General features: G+C 40.1%; 1 protein-coding gene across 3 annotated transcripts in view; it reads right to left on the bottom strand.

The window, feature by feature from the left end:
- The window catches only part of AASS (aminoadipate-semialdehyde synthase), a 56433-nt gene extending 42072 nt beyond the window's left edge, over nt 1-14361 (bottom strand). For 2 of the 3 annotated variants that reach the window (XM_029924319.1, XM_029924334.1), the window contains exons 1-4: nt 14289-14361; nt 6440-6664; nt 2882-3058; nt 233-317 (exon numbers count right to left, since the gene is read on the bottom strand). In XM_029924319.1, coding sequence (XP_029780179.1) covers nt 233-317; nt 2882-3058; nt 6440-6649 — 472 coding nt within the window. In that variant the 5' untranslated portion in view covers nt 6650-6664; nt 14289-14361. The remainder of the gene's footprint in view (nt 1-232; nt 318-2881; nt 3059-6439; nt 6665-14288) is intronic. The other variant, XM_029924326.1, reaches the window with a different exon arrangement.
- Nucleotides 14362-14735: the final 374 nt, after the last annotated feature.

Genomic DNA, 14735 nt, shown 5'->3' with positions numbered 1-14735 from the left:
CATTGTTGTTCTCCTTTTCCCTGATTTTCTTTTCTAACTTTTACAATAAAGGTATTTAATGATTTACCTTCTTATCTTATTTCCCTAATATTTGTCACCCTTAGGCACACCCATGTTTATTTTTATTGGTAGAAATGAACACTTCCAAGCCCTTGCCACAGATAAAAGGAAAACACAGTTACCCCCCTGGCAAATTCAGAAAGCGGGTGATGTAAAAGCCTGGCATACCTACCTGCTACGCCTGCCCACTGCCCAAAGGCCACTACCCGTACTCCTCTATGATCCACCATTTTCTCATAATCAATAAGTCGGATTTCCTGAGGAAAGAATAAAAGGTTTTCACTCAGACCCATCAAGCTTAACATCAATGGGTAAAGCACATATATGAGCAAGTAAATTTTCATATTACTTCTCTTAGTACATACATCTTGACTTGACTTTATAAGTTACCATTAGGTGCACCATGAAATATTTAGAAAATGTGGAGTCACAAACCAAGAATAGGTTTATGACTTGAGATGAAAGAATGGTCCTAGCAGGGTGCTCAATGCTCTTGACGGTAGCTAATGAAGTAGGAAAGGCATTAATTCCTCTAACTTTGAGGCCAGCACCATCTATAGCCCCACTGCTCCCCACATCCTTTCTTCTAGTCTCAAAGAAAACAAGTCTTTCCTATGGCTAATTTCCATGAGCTGGATCCCACCTTTTCCCCATGTCCTCCCAGAACACTCTTGAACTTTCTCTTTCCTGCATCATCCCTTTGTACACTGCCTCTTCCTACCTTAAAAATAACAACACCTCCTCTCAAATCCACACACACATCCTTTTACAAAAAAGCTTCATTCACAGAGTAGGAGTACATGCTGCCTGCTTTTCACTTTCTCAGCTTCGCTAAAACCACATTCTTCCTCTATCTTTGGGAATCTTCCCTCTCAGAAATGTCCTATTAATTCATGCTTAAAAGCTACTGACACACTGTAAGTACAGAATGTTTTAAACAGTCATTATATTTCCTTAAATATCATATGATTTTTACCATGTGCCTGAATTTCAGAATGTTTACTATTCATCCATCTCCAAGTAACTGGTTACAAAATGCTGCCCCAAAGAAGCCATGCCCAAACAAAAGTTCATATAGCAACAGAATGTTTCTAAAGTACTTTTTAAGTTTATCTACTTACGTGAAACCTTCCTCTTAAAGTATTATTTCCATTCATTATGTTTTGAATTTGTTCTTCAGAACCACTGGAAATTAACTAGCCAAGGTGTAGCAGATTTGAGGTTAGTCGGAATGTATGCTATAGGGCTTTACAAAACACATTTCCTCCATTGCTGTTACTGTTTGTGAAGTCTTCTGTCCTCTGCCTATTCTCAGATTCCAGTCTAGTTGCTAATGCTCTAACATCCTTACCCCAGGACTTGGACCTTGGCCTTCTCTATCCACACTCACTACCTACCCTCATCCAGTCTCATGGTCTTAGATGCCATCAAGTCTCTGACAACAGAATGCCTGTCAGGGCTCAGTATCTTCTTAAAATCTAATGTCTAAAATCTAAAACCTCCTTAAATGTCTAATGGACAAACTGAACTCAACAGGCCCTAACGTCGACTCCTGATCCTCCCACCTAAGCCGGCTCCCTCTTGCACTAACAGCATCTCAGTCTGTGGCAATTCCTTCAAATTCTCAGGCTAAAACCTTGGGCTCCTCTCCAATTCTGCTTTCTCTCATATTCCACATTCATTTCATCAGTAACCTCTGCAGGACCTGATCCCTAAAATAAACCAAATCTTGGTCTGTGTATCACCACCTCCACTGCCAGCACCCTCGAATGAGCCACTGTATTTGTAAACTGGCATCCATATTAGTCTAGGCTAGCAAGCTTATCGGTTTTCTCCTCCCACCTCCAACATTATCCACACAGCAGGCTGAATAAAGACTTTAGAACATCATTTAGTCTAACCTCCAACTCAGCCAGACCCTCAGGACCTAGCACTACTCTGCTTTCTGCTTGTGAGACTTCTCCAATGGATATGACTTGATCCTTCACCTCCTTCAAATTTTTGCTCAAGACCAAATCAGTGAGGTATTCCCTGATCATCCTATTTACACTATTGTCACAACCCGTGGGGCCCAGAGCCCCTTTTCTCCTTCTGTATCATATTTATCTCCAAAACACATATCTTCAGTTGATAGATGGGATGTCTTATTTATAGATTTATCAAGTGTTTCCTTGCATTAGAATGTAAGTTCTGTGCAGACAGAGTTACTTTATTGCCATTGCAGTGAACAGTGTCAGACACATTACAGACACCAATATTTGTTGAAAGAATACTCTGTATTTTAAACAGCTGATAGTTTTCCATAGTATTTGTATCTTAAAAATGATTTTTTTCCTTTATGAATGTTAATAAACATAAAAATAATCCCCAGTCCAGGTCTGGCACTACAGAGCTGTGCAACCCAAGTTGAGGCACTTTGCCCCTCTGGGCTCCATCTGAAAAACGAGGGAGATGGATATGTATGATTCCTGAGACTCTTTTTAAGCAACAAAATTCTACTTGGTAATATCTGACCAATTGGTCTTATAGATTGCTAATGGTTTGGGGGGAACACTTCTATCATTCTTTCCATTTGAGAATACAGAAAGAATGAAATTTGTTTGGTTTCTCTTATTACAAACTCCAAACTTGCACCACAGAGGAGCCCTAAAAGCAGCAGAACCATTCAGGCACTGACTCATAGATCACCTTTCCCTCTGGAGGTGAATAACATGATGTATTTCCTAGATGCCAAAAGAAAACGAAAACGCCACTTGACATTTAAAAGTAAAAAGAAATATTGTTTCTATGCTAACATTTATGATTACTGGTCACGAATTACCTTTCTTAGAATCTCATCCAACAAGCCCATATTGGCCTCCTGAGCCTTTATTGTGTGGGAGAAGAATGCGTAAGTCTTCTTAGACATTAGTTTTTCCTCCGGGGGTCTTTTAACTCCCAAGATTAGACAGGCTTCAGAAATATCCTCCTGAAGAATGCCACCAGCTTTAACATATTCCTAGGAATGCAGTTTTGGTTAAAAGTTATTTCCCTGATTTTTTGAATTCAAGTTTTCTTTAATAAATAAGTATAGCAATTAAAGGTGCAATCTTTTGAAGGCATAGACTCTGTATGGATTAGAGCAAGTAACAGAACAACTGCTTCTGATATTTTTACTTTCTCACTACAGATCAATTTAAGGTTTGACTTTTGTAGCAAAAAAAAAATCAGAAAATTTACCACCTGCTCTTATTTAAGAACAGTTGATATAATCATAACCACTAGTACACATGATTTAAAGATACTTGTCAAATGTACAGTTTGTATCAACAATGCACTGAAACACCAAATGTAAAACAGTAATTTATTACTCAGGTTTTCTGTTTTCTTTTTTTTTTTTTTAAGAGACAGTGTGAGCAGTGTTGGTGGAACAGAGGGAGACAGAGAATTTCAAGTGGGCTCCATACTGAGTGTGGATGTCATGACTAAGATCATGACCTAAGCCAAAATGAAGGGTTGAACGTTTAACCAACTGAGCCACCCAGGTGCCCCTTACTCTGATATTTTTAAAAGAAAGACATATATCTGAAATATTTAAGTTTCTTTCTTCTTTTTTTCTTTTGGTTCAGTTAGTATTTATTACTGTCGTACTCTGTCCAGTGGACTGTGCTAGAGAGGAAGGAGATGATAAGACACACAAAAAAAGGCAGACAACATTCCCCCTATAAAGGAACTAACAAAATAAAGTAAAAAGAAGTCAGAAGCACAGTAAATGAGACCAAAATGAAAAGAATTATGCAGAGCAGAATCTAAGTGATACAGTAGTTTAATGGAGATTGAGATAATATCAAGGAAATATGAAAATTTAAAGTTATCTTAAAGACAAGATACGATTTGGAGAGATTAAGGAGGGAGATGCAAGGTGGTAATATCAGTCAGAGGTAATGAAGAAATATATACCAATATGGAGGCAGGAATATAAGGAGCTGTTAAGGGCATAGTAGGTAAATCAATTTGGAAAAGTAAACTAAGTATTATCATGGTGAATATGATCTTTATGAAATAAAATGCTTTACTTATTTTAAAAATATAATTAAATCAAAAGGATATTAAGACAACCATTAAAATGTATAGAAAAAACATAAAAAATCCAACTGTATATCACATTGACAGTGTAACTACGCACTGAATAATTCAAATAACTTTAATACTGCACTCTGAGTGTTGTGAGATGTATTCTAAAACCAAAAAAATAATTTTTAAGTCAAAAGATATTAAACTCCACTTAAAGGGTTTATTTTTTTATTGATGTATAATTGACATACAACATTATATTAGGTTCAGGTGAATAACATAATAATCGATATTTGCATGTATGCAAAATGATCACAGTAAGTCTAGTTAACATCCATCACTATGCATAGTTACAGAATTTTTTCTTGTGATGACAACTTTTAAGATCTACTCCCATAGCAGTAATAGGTTTATTGTTAGTTGTAATATTAGTACTGTGATTCCAAAACTATTTTATGTATAATATAGGATAGACAAAAAAACATGCATTAATATTACAAAGAATTAAAATTTTGCTGCTGGAGAAAACAGATACAAATATAAAATTTTAAAAGTAAGAAACACATGCAATGTTAAAACTTTCAATTGGAAATATCAGTATTAACTCATGATTAAATAATATATATGTATATGTATAATATATATGTATCTATTATATGTATATATATAGTATATCTATATATATGTGTGTGTGTATGTGTGTGTATAATCTGTATTTTTTAGCTTTGTCCACTAAAAGGGCTAAGGGCAACAATATCCCTATAAAAATAAGCACACCTAACACCAGATATCAGGTCTTGGTTTCCATATACTAAAAGAAATCAGGATTTCCTGATGAAACGGCTAATCCCAGATGTGGATTAAAAAAATAATAAAGCACAAGGTAAGGGTAAAACCATTTGTTGTTGCAGGAACCAAGAAAGTTCAAAAATAAATGGATTCATGTCCAAAGGCTGTAGAAGCACCCTTAAAAGACCCTCTATCTCAAATGTGGAGTAATTAGGACATTTAAAAAGATGGTTAATAGATTATCATAAATGGAAAAGGCTCATGCATCCATAATGATACGCAAAAGAGCAAAAGAGAAAAGAGAAACTAAAGGAAATCTCTTTTCTACAGAAGAATATCAGCAAATAAACTTAGAAGAGTGATGAAATTAGAAAATCATCATTATGCAAGCTTCCAAGGGAAAAAAATAATTCAGGCAAAGATTATCAATGGATGCTAACATCTTTAGCAAAAGGTGGTTGAGACACAAACAGGAGATTTCCCAGGTCTCAAAATATCATTCCACAGGGGCGCCTGGGTGGCTCAGTCAGTTAAGTGTCTGGCTTTAGCTCAAGTCATGATCTCGCAGTTCGTGGATCTGAGCCCCGCATCTGGAGCCTGTTTAGATTCTGGGTCTCCCTCTCTCTCTGCCCCTCCCCCACTCATGCTCTGTCTCTCTCTGTCTCAAAAATAAATAAACTATATTAAAAGTATTTTTTTAATATCATCCCACAGATGACTCAGTAATTACAAAGGGAAAAAGGTACTTATACAATGGAGAGATCTGGTGGTAACCACCTCCGCCAAGTGACCACGAATTTCTAACCTTGGGACATTCTGATATTTTGTGTCTCTGATGTGATACAATAGGAAGAACATAGATCACTTATATAATATTTATATCAAAAGTGTTTAACCTGAAGCTAATCACAAGGACAAAAACCAGACTAATCACACCCAGAAGCAGATTATTCTACAAGTCAACTAGTGTGGATTCTTCAAAAAGAATGCATGCCACAAATCAAAAGATGTGCTGTTCTAGATTAAAAGAACTAAAGAGACATAACAATGAATGCAACAAACTTTAATTAAGCCTCAATTAAAATTTAAAAAATCACAAAGACCTTTGAGACAATGGGGAATTTGAGATGGGCTATGTGAAATGATTATGGGATTATTAATTTCTTAGGTATGATGGTTATGTAGGAAAGTGATTTATTCCTAGGAAATGCAGTATTTTATTGGCCTTTGTTTCCCCAGTCCCAAAACTAGGGTCACGCCTGGAGACAATGACGGTAGGACACCACCTCTTCCTAAAGGCAAGCCCTCCACCCCTCAGCTGGAGAAAGCATGGAATGGGGAAAATAATACTGACTGACTGAATACCGGACTCAAGTGAAAATTCTAACTAGAAATCTCATTATAATCAAAGGAAAGAAATACTGTCATGTGGCATTTACGTGACACTAACAAACATTTTATTTTTACCCCGATGCTCTTTCATTGTCATATACAAGTCATTTTATCCCCACATATTTAAAAAACCAGAAATGTTTACCTTGTCATGAATGGCCCGCCGATTGGAAGGCTGTATTAAGACTTTGTACCCCAGGTTGGTGATCCCTTTGATGTGCCGGGGAGCCAGGGGGGCCCTGCGCTCCCAGGCGTTGACATCCTCCCGCCTCAGCGCCATCACGGCTTTGTGGTGAAGCCCCCGGGACAAGCTGAGCCCCAGCGGACCCAGTTTGGTCCTTTGTACTTGTAGCATCTTGAAACCTGCTGACTGCAGAGACATCATAAGACAACAAGACAAAAGGCAGGAGGGCTCACAGATCAGTTCTGGTCTCCTGAGAAATCTGCTGTAAAATCCAGCCAGCTCAGATGTAACCAATACAGGGTAGAGAAAAGAGGAGGGAAACCCTAGGTGATAAAAAGTGCTCCTTTACCCAACAAACCCAAATTTCCACAAGTGAGTTTACTTCCAAAATAAAAAAGTACTGAACAAATTATAAGACACTAACCAAGATCTGTTAAGCCAAACAGTTTTTTATATACAGTAAGGCCTTGGATTGCGAGTAACTTGTTCTGCGAGTGTTCGACAAGATGAGCAAACATTTCTAACATATTTTAACTTGATAAATGAGCGATGTCTTGCAATAGGAGTAGTATGTGATGCTAAACGTCACGTGATCACAACTAAGCCAATGGTTCCCCCCCCCCCCCCCCCCCCCGGCCCCACTGTGGGTTTATGGGTAATTGTCTTCCATGCTCAGATGCTCAGTCTCAGGCTACAGTGTTTGGCAGAAATCTGATTTTTCAGAACATTGGAACGTGTCCACACCTGGCACTAATGTATTTTTTTTGTCACTTCAAAGAACCTAAAAGTAAGCTTGGGAATACTTCACTTCATTCTAGGTCAGGCTGCCTGCAAACAGAGATCCTTTCCTCTGTTGCTTTATTGCCAGTTGCATTAAATACAGTATATGGCAAGAGTTTATTAATCCTGTACTATAGTCAACATCCGTGTGAACTTATACAATGGCCCCCATGCAGAAAAAGGTTGAAAAGAAAGACAGTAAGAAGGAAACCATTACTGTGGAAGTTTGGAAGGAAATCATTGAGACGTGTGAACGAGGTATGCAAGCGGCTGAAACTGCAAGATTTTATAAGAAGTCTACATCTGCATCTCGTCTGCAGGGGAGGAAGAGAAAAAGGCAGAGAAATCCCTCACTTCAAATAAGATTAGGGAGGTGTGTAAGATGTGGGAAACAGTTCAAAACTTTGTAGGAGAGCACCACCCCCAGAAGGCTGTAGCAGGGCCAGCGATAAACCTGTTTAACAATACAGTGTCCCATTTCCAGGAAATCCTCAAAAGGAGACAAAAGCAAGTGTCATTGGATAGGTTCCTTGTTCAATTTGCATGAAAAGGGAAAAGATTCCATTGGGCCAATAGGTAGCTGATTCCTGTAGTGAAAGTCCTACACAATAACCCTCCTCTCTCGTTTCCCTCACACCAGCAAGGAAGGTTTTCAGAGGTAAGTACAAGTTAATTTGTTTATTTTTCTTTATATTTTGTATTTTCCTTATTATTTTATATTATATTACAGTACTGTAACCATTTTTATGAGTATTTTTGTGTTGTGGAACGAATCATCTGAGGCTCCATTATTTTTTATGGGGAAATTTGCTTTGACATACAAGTGCTTTGGATTACAAGCATGTTTCTGAAACAAATTGTGTGTGCCAACCAAGGTTTTACTGTATATGTTTCATCAGCCATATATTCAGCACAAAAGTCTTAAGCATGCTAACCTACAATGCAAATACAAGAAGATAATTTGTGTCCCTTTTGATGGCATAAAGGTTGGAAACCTATAATCAAGTACAAGATTTTTGACAATCCAGTTCCAACCTCTTTTGAGTTTTATCTCTCACCATTCCCTACGCTAGAGCTACTCAAAGTGTGTTTGAAGCCTGTAGGTCAGTGAACTGCTTTTTACAGGTCCTGTATGAGCTATGTACAGAAATAGAAAGTAGACACTTGTAAATCTTTATACCACACAATCATTTTTGCAGTAATTCATTGTTACTGAATTTTATGAAAGTATTGGTCCTGGCAGATTGGAAATTTAAGAAAACAAAACTAATATATTTCTTTACCACAGCTGTTAAAAGTTTAAGAAGCACCGTCTTAACCTTCCCTGACCCTTTTGTTGCTATAAACATACTCTTCTCCTTTTCAGGGTTTCCTCCCCATACCACTTCCTCCCGCTTTTATATTAAACCCCGACCTATCTTGACCAGCTTTCTAACTGCTATTCCAGATTGCGTAATTCCACTCATTTATTCAATCAAGAAATGTTTACAGGAGGCTTACTATGTATTAGAGAGTTTTATATAAAAGCATAAATATCAAACTATTGTTCCTCTTCAAATGGTTACATACGCTTGGCAGTCAAATGTCATGTCAAGGATAATTTGCTGGATCATTTCAATGTTTTTTATGTTTAAGGAAGGCAGGAAAATGTGGGGACTAAATGATGTCACACCTTCTAGAAATTTCTCACCAATCACTGCTCACATAGACCAAAATTCTTATGGAACACATTTCTATCACATCAGACTGCAATCTCTAAATCAGACTCACTTTACAGATGGGACATTTTGTCAGAACAGTGGGGCACACAAGTGCATTTCCTGGGGGCAACTACTTGCCATGTGAGAGAGAAAAATTGTAGGTCAACTCACAACGCAACGGACTAAAAGAACAAAGCAAACAGCAAGGAGGTCAGCTGAGAAGCTTTAGAAGGAAGAGGGGCAGGAAGAAAAACGATGCATACAGCAAGCGACTCCTTGATGCCAGAGCTCAAGCTGACTTTTGCTTGGGCCAAAATACTGATGAGCAAGCCTGCCACATACTCTAGCTACTTTTTGGTTTATTCATAGTTTTGTTTTTAAAAAGAGATTACACTAGGTCCAAACCCAAGCCAAAGCCCACAGCACTTCGTCTCCCCCAAACCAATAGGGAAACTGCAACATCCCATCGATAGAACTGAAATCTCTATGTTCTAAAATAAAACCAATTCCAAAGACAAGTGAGGTTTGTTGAACACACAGATGAGCTCAGAAAAAGTCCCATCTTCCGAGCAGGGGCTCTATTTCACATACCGTAGGTGACCAAGTGACCCTGCATCCACTATTGTTAGTAGCAATTCTTGCAGCCAGTATGAAGGAACACATTCAGGCAAGTTAGCCTCTCTCCTCATCCCAAACTTGATTTATAATCACAGCCTTCCCTCACTCAGGGACCATCGCACCTCTTCGTCCCCACCTCCCTTGTCTGGGCTGGGGGACACAGTGAAGGAGGAGACACAGACACACACACTCATATTATCGGCAAAGGCAGACTTTCCATGCAAACTAGAAAAGGAAAGGAGCAGGGAGCTACACTCTGAAGTTTATTTGGGAAGCTGCTTTCACTTTCACTTCTTGTCGGGAATTCTCAACTTGTAATTCGTGTAGCTTTGCTTGTAAATAAATGCAACAACAGTTACCAATGATTAAGCATTATATACCAAGCAGTATGCTGAGCACTTTATTGACATTATTTCATTTCCTCCTTGCAAAAATCTTAATGAGTAGATAACTGTCATTATCTCCATTTTACAGATGAAAAACCAGAACTGGAGTCTGACTAGAGTCATTGCTTTTAAGCAGAAGCAGGAGTACTGGGTTAATGTTTAATACTCGGGATTTTCTCTTTGCCAAAGCCTGCAGATCCACACCATGTAGGTCTGATGCATGCTACTGCTTCCAGCTCATTTCAGAAATAACTCAGATCCATATGGCATCGACTTTACTAGAGTAAATGATCAATTCTCCCCTCTGGGATGGGGTGCATCTGTGGATCCCTCTCCCCTATGCCACCCAAAACCCCTCCTGAGTCACTCCCAAGGTAAATTCTATGTTTCTGGGTGCTTAGGAAAAAAGATTCAACTATAGAAGGTATTACCATGTTAGTAACTGCTTGAACATTGAAATTGGGTCTCAATGTGGAAGTTTCCAGGCCCACTATTCATTTCATCACAAGCTCATCCAGCGATCTGTAGCAGTGAGGCTTTCTTAATTGCTCTCAAGGAGGGCACTGCCGTATCTGGTCTTTCAGGGAAATGCCCAGACGGGCTGTTTTGGAAATCCTTGTCCTAAATTTTGTGGGCTTTTCCAACAATACCAGGAAGTAAACGTGAGGTATATTTCTGGCAATCTTTCAATGAAACAAAGCAGGAAGCCCACTGGCTTACCTACTGGCTCTAGTGAGTTAATCTGACAGGGTCAGGTGCTAATGAGAGCCTGTAGCATGAGCAAGGAGAGTGTGGGAAAGCAAGAAAATGAAAGGAGAAGGCAAAGGAAGAGTCAGAGAGAATAAGGAGGAAAAACAGGAAGAAAGGAATGAGGGGTAGAAAGAGAAGTGTCACATAGTTGGTGGAGGGAAATAAGACCTTTCCCCTGACAATTTCTAAACAGTCTTTCCTTCAACACAGCAAAGACCAATATTCCACATAGCGTAAACATGAAATTTAAAAGAGTCTTCTCTATGTTTTTATAAAACAAGATCAGCTCTAAGGTACACATGTTTACTTACCTAGGATGCATCAGGAATGTGAAATGACTCTGAAAAGTTATGGAAGTATTACAGTGAATGACACAGACATGTACTGCGAAAGGAGGAAGTCGAGCAGCTGGACTTAGCGACAGAACATCCTCCCTGATACCCCCTTACTTCTCTTCCCATCTTCCAATGGGGGGAAGTCTTAAGAACCTCTTTTAACTTCTAAATTATCCGTCTTTGCAATGTACACATTAGAATGGGGCAGAGAAAGGACACACTTAAATCTTCTTAGTATTTTCTATCCTTTTCAAGAGAAGTAAAAAGGAAAATGGTCATTATATGATAGGATGGATGGATAGATAGACAGGGCAAGCCTGGCATTTCATACATATCTCACCATTTTCTTTTAGTTACTATGAAATAAACCATGATCACTGGGTAGATTATCATCATAAATCACATGAAGGAACCAAAAGAGATTTTGTGCGATGTATCCATAGAAGACTGCATCTGAGGAAAAGCTGGCTACCAGGACAGAGAGCCACAGCTCCATGGCCAAGAGTCTCAGCCCATGCTGGATATGTGGTATCCAGACCATACTAATCCTGGAGAGGCCCAGAAGAGTCCCAAATTAATAAACATCTGGTAATGGCCTAAAACTAATCCAAATACCTCCCAACCCCAAGACTTGCTAGAACTAGGCTTGGGCATGCAGCAACACTATCCTCCGTACTTTCACTTCCTCTTGCATAGGTACACTCTTTTCATGCTTCCACACAAAACTTTTTATAAAACTGTTAACCAAATGTTAACAAACAAACAAGCAAACAAAAAACAGTAGATCTGGGGCATGGAGAGTCTAATATTCTTTAATCTGGTCTAAGAATATTCATGTTTTGAATGAAGCAGCTTCTCAAAATCATCTAAAGATCTAAAGATCATCTGATCTTTATCCCACAAACTTAGTATCATTGAGATGGAATGCAAAGTTAATTTTCAATTGGACTCTTATCCAAAATGTTTATCCTTGTGTCTCTTTGCTAAAGTGTAAATGCTTACTCTGTGACCTTGGCACATAACTTGACCTATTTGTGCCTCATCTGCAAAATGGATTCATATTAGTATCTACCTCTTGGGGCTGTCGTGAAGTTTATCTGAGCTCCTACATGTAAATACTGAGTACTGTCTTACATGCTGTTAACGCTCAATAAATGTCAAGAAAAGAAAAAGGTTCCAAGCCTGCTTCCTCCTCACAGGTGAGCACAACCACACCACCCACAGAAAACACTACCTTTCCTTCATCTTTGTCACACTGTAATAAGGCCTTCAAGAGGACTCCACATTGACCCCTTCTTTACATTTTTCAAGGAAAACAAAATGGAGCCCAGTAAGCCGTCTCTTCACCCTTCAGGCATAGGTGTTCAAAACAAATAACATTTTAATACTGTACTTTACTTCATTAAATTTTTCATATTTTTTCACATTTTAGCATCCCCAAAAGAGGAATTCATTCTACAGTCTATGGCATCTTAGATTAGATGAAAAGGGTAATAATGTTATTTCCCATGCAATATATACCATTCCTGTGATCCCATGAATTACATATAACTTTTTTGTGACCTCACCAAGGAAACTTGCCACTGTTTGCAATGTTGTTTCTATGAGATAATTAATAAGATAATGTTTGGAAAAATGAAAACTTTTGTTAAACGGGCACTGCATACATACCAAAGATCACTTCCAAAATCCTGAGCCAACATCTGTTCAGGCTTAAATAAAGTCTTAATTGGGGGTGGGAGGGGTGACTCCATTGCAAATAAATCAGGTTCTGATGATGCTGTCACCAATAAGAAGTGGGACTGACAATAAATACGATTGTCTGGAGAGCGGGAACATCACTAGGGAAGGTTACCCTAAATCTCTGTCCTCCTAACTCACTTCACAGAATTGCCTCAAGTGTACACTTGTAGAAGGTCATGTACCCCGAGATTCACTAATTGTTATGGAGAAAAAGGGAGAGGGCAGTGCAAGTGATGAAATACACAGAGAGACATATAGGCATCCTTGCAAAGTGCTATTGATGACTTTTTTCTTTTTCTTTTTCCTTTTTCTTTTCTTTCTTTTTTCTTTTTCTTTTCTTTTTTTTTTTTTTTTTTTGCTCTGAAGTATGTGATCGCTACCCCCTGGGCCAATACTTCGGTCCCATGATTAGCTACATCGGCACAATCACAGCTACACTTTACCCACATTCTGATAACTGACGGCCCATAATATCAAAAAATATTCACCTATGTTCAGGTTACTGAACACTCGCTCTCCCCTTTCCTTCCTCTCCCACACCTTACCCCACTCCCCTAAAATCAGTGTCTGAAAAGCACATCTTTTCTGGAAGTGATCAGGGCATTTAGCCCAACTCAGTCAAGCAGAGTAGGTAACAAATGGTCGTCTTCTTGCGACCCTTCTTCGCATAAGTGCTCACCCTGGCCTCAGAACCCCGCAAGGTCTCCCGAGTTTAACTTTCTCATATCTTCTAGGTCATGAGAGAGTCGACTGGGGACAGCAATTTACTGGGGGGGGGGGGGGGGGGGGGGGAGTCCCTATCTCAAAGAGAATGACCAGCCCAAGATGGTCAGGGTGAGAAGTTTATAATCAAAGTTTGGCTAAGCAGGCCAGAGATGGAAAGGTCAACCGGCAACGGCGCACAAAGAAAGCTGTAGGTAAGGGCGAGGCTTGCCCCCCACAACCTCCATCAGCCACACCTAGCACCAGTCAACCTGGTAAATAAGCGTAGAGTCGGAGAACTAACTGGGTGTTCGTTCTACAGCTTTAATACCTATCCTTTACCGCCCAGCAATCGCCCCCCCTTTTCCCTCCAAAAAAGTAAAGAAAAGAAAGAAAGAAAGAAAGAAAGAAAGAAAGAAAGAAAGAAAGAAAGAAAGAAAGAAAGAAAGAAAAGGAAAAACAGAAAAGACAAAGAAAAAAAGAAGAAATTCTAATTGTCACCCCTTCCCTTTCCTATTCAGAAATTCCAGAACGGCGCCCACAGCCCTCCCTCGCTCCAAGGGAAACGCTCGGAGGGGAGGCCCAAACGCTCACCACCCTCTCCCTCGCCGGTCCGGGCAACTGCGGAGTTCCGCGGAGTCGCCAGGTCGCCGGTGGCGCAGGGAGGGGGGGGGCGGGCAGAGCTCGCTGACCCCTCTCGGTAGACAATCGGAACCTCGCCGGCGACCTCCGAGGGCATCTCTCTGGCTGAGCCCACCGCCCATCGGCTCAGCCCCTTCCGGGCGGTTCTCCTCACCTTGTCCTCTGTGGTGGGCCGACCGGTCCCGCCGCCTCCGAGCTCCGAGCTCCGGACTGGGTAGGCTCCGAACTCCCAGCAGAAATTGGGTGGGAGCCGGGAGGAGGAGGTGTTTGCTCAACTTCTGAGGACGTCACGCCTCTTCGTCCCTCAGCCAATCAGAGGCCGCTCTGAGGGAACAACCTTCTGCTCCGCCAATCGGCGGTGCTGCCAGGTGCTAGGTCATGCCCTGCCCCTGCTCCTCCCCGAAAATCCTTCTGCCTTCTAGATCTCTGACCTGCGCGCGTCCTTAGCTGGGGGCATCACGTCCTCCCAGGACTTTGTAACTGTCCGTAACAAAGGACAGGCGGAGACACTGAAGGACGAAAACAGCCCGGGCATGATACACGAAACGGAAGTGTGTGCCTGCCGGAAAAAAGTTGCAAGCTCGCGTGTGTTATGTTTGTT

This window comes from Suricata suricatta, chromosome 2 (genome assembly GCF_006229205.1).
Source record: "Suricata suricatta isolate VVHF042 chromosome 2, meerkat_22Aug2017_6uvM2_HiC, whole genome shotgun sequence".
NCBI lineage: Eukaryota > Metazoa > Chordata > Mammalia > Carnivora > Herpestidae > Suricata > Suricata suricatta.
This window is presented reverse-complemented; position numbering and strand designations above follow the sequence as displayed.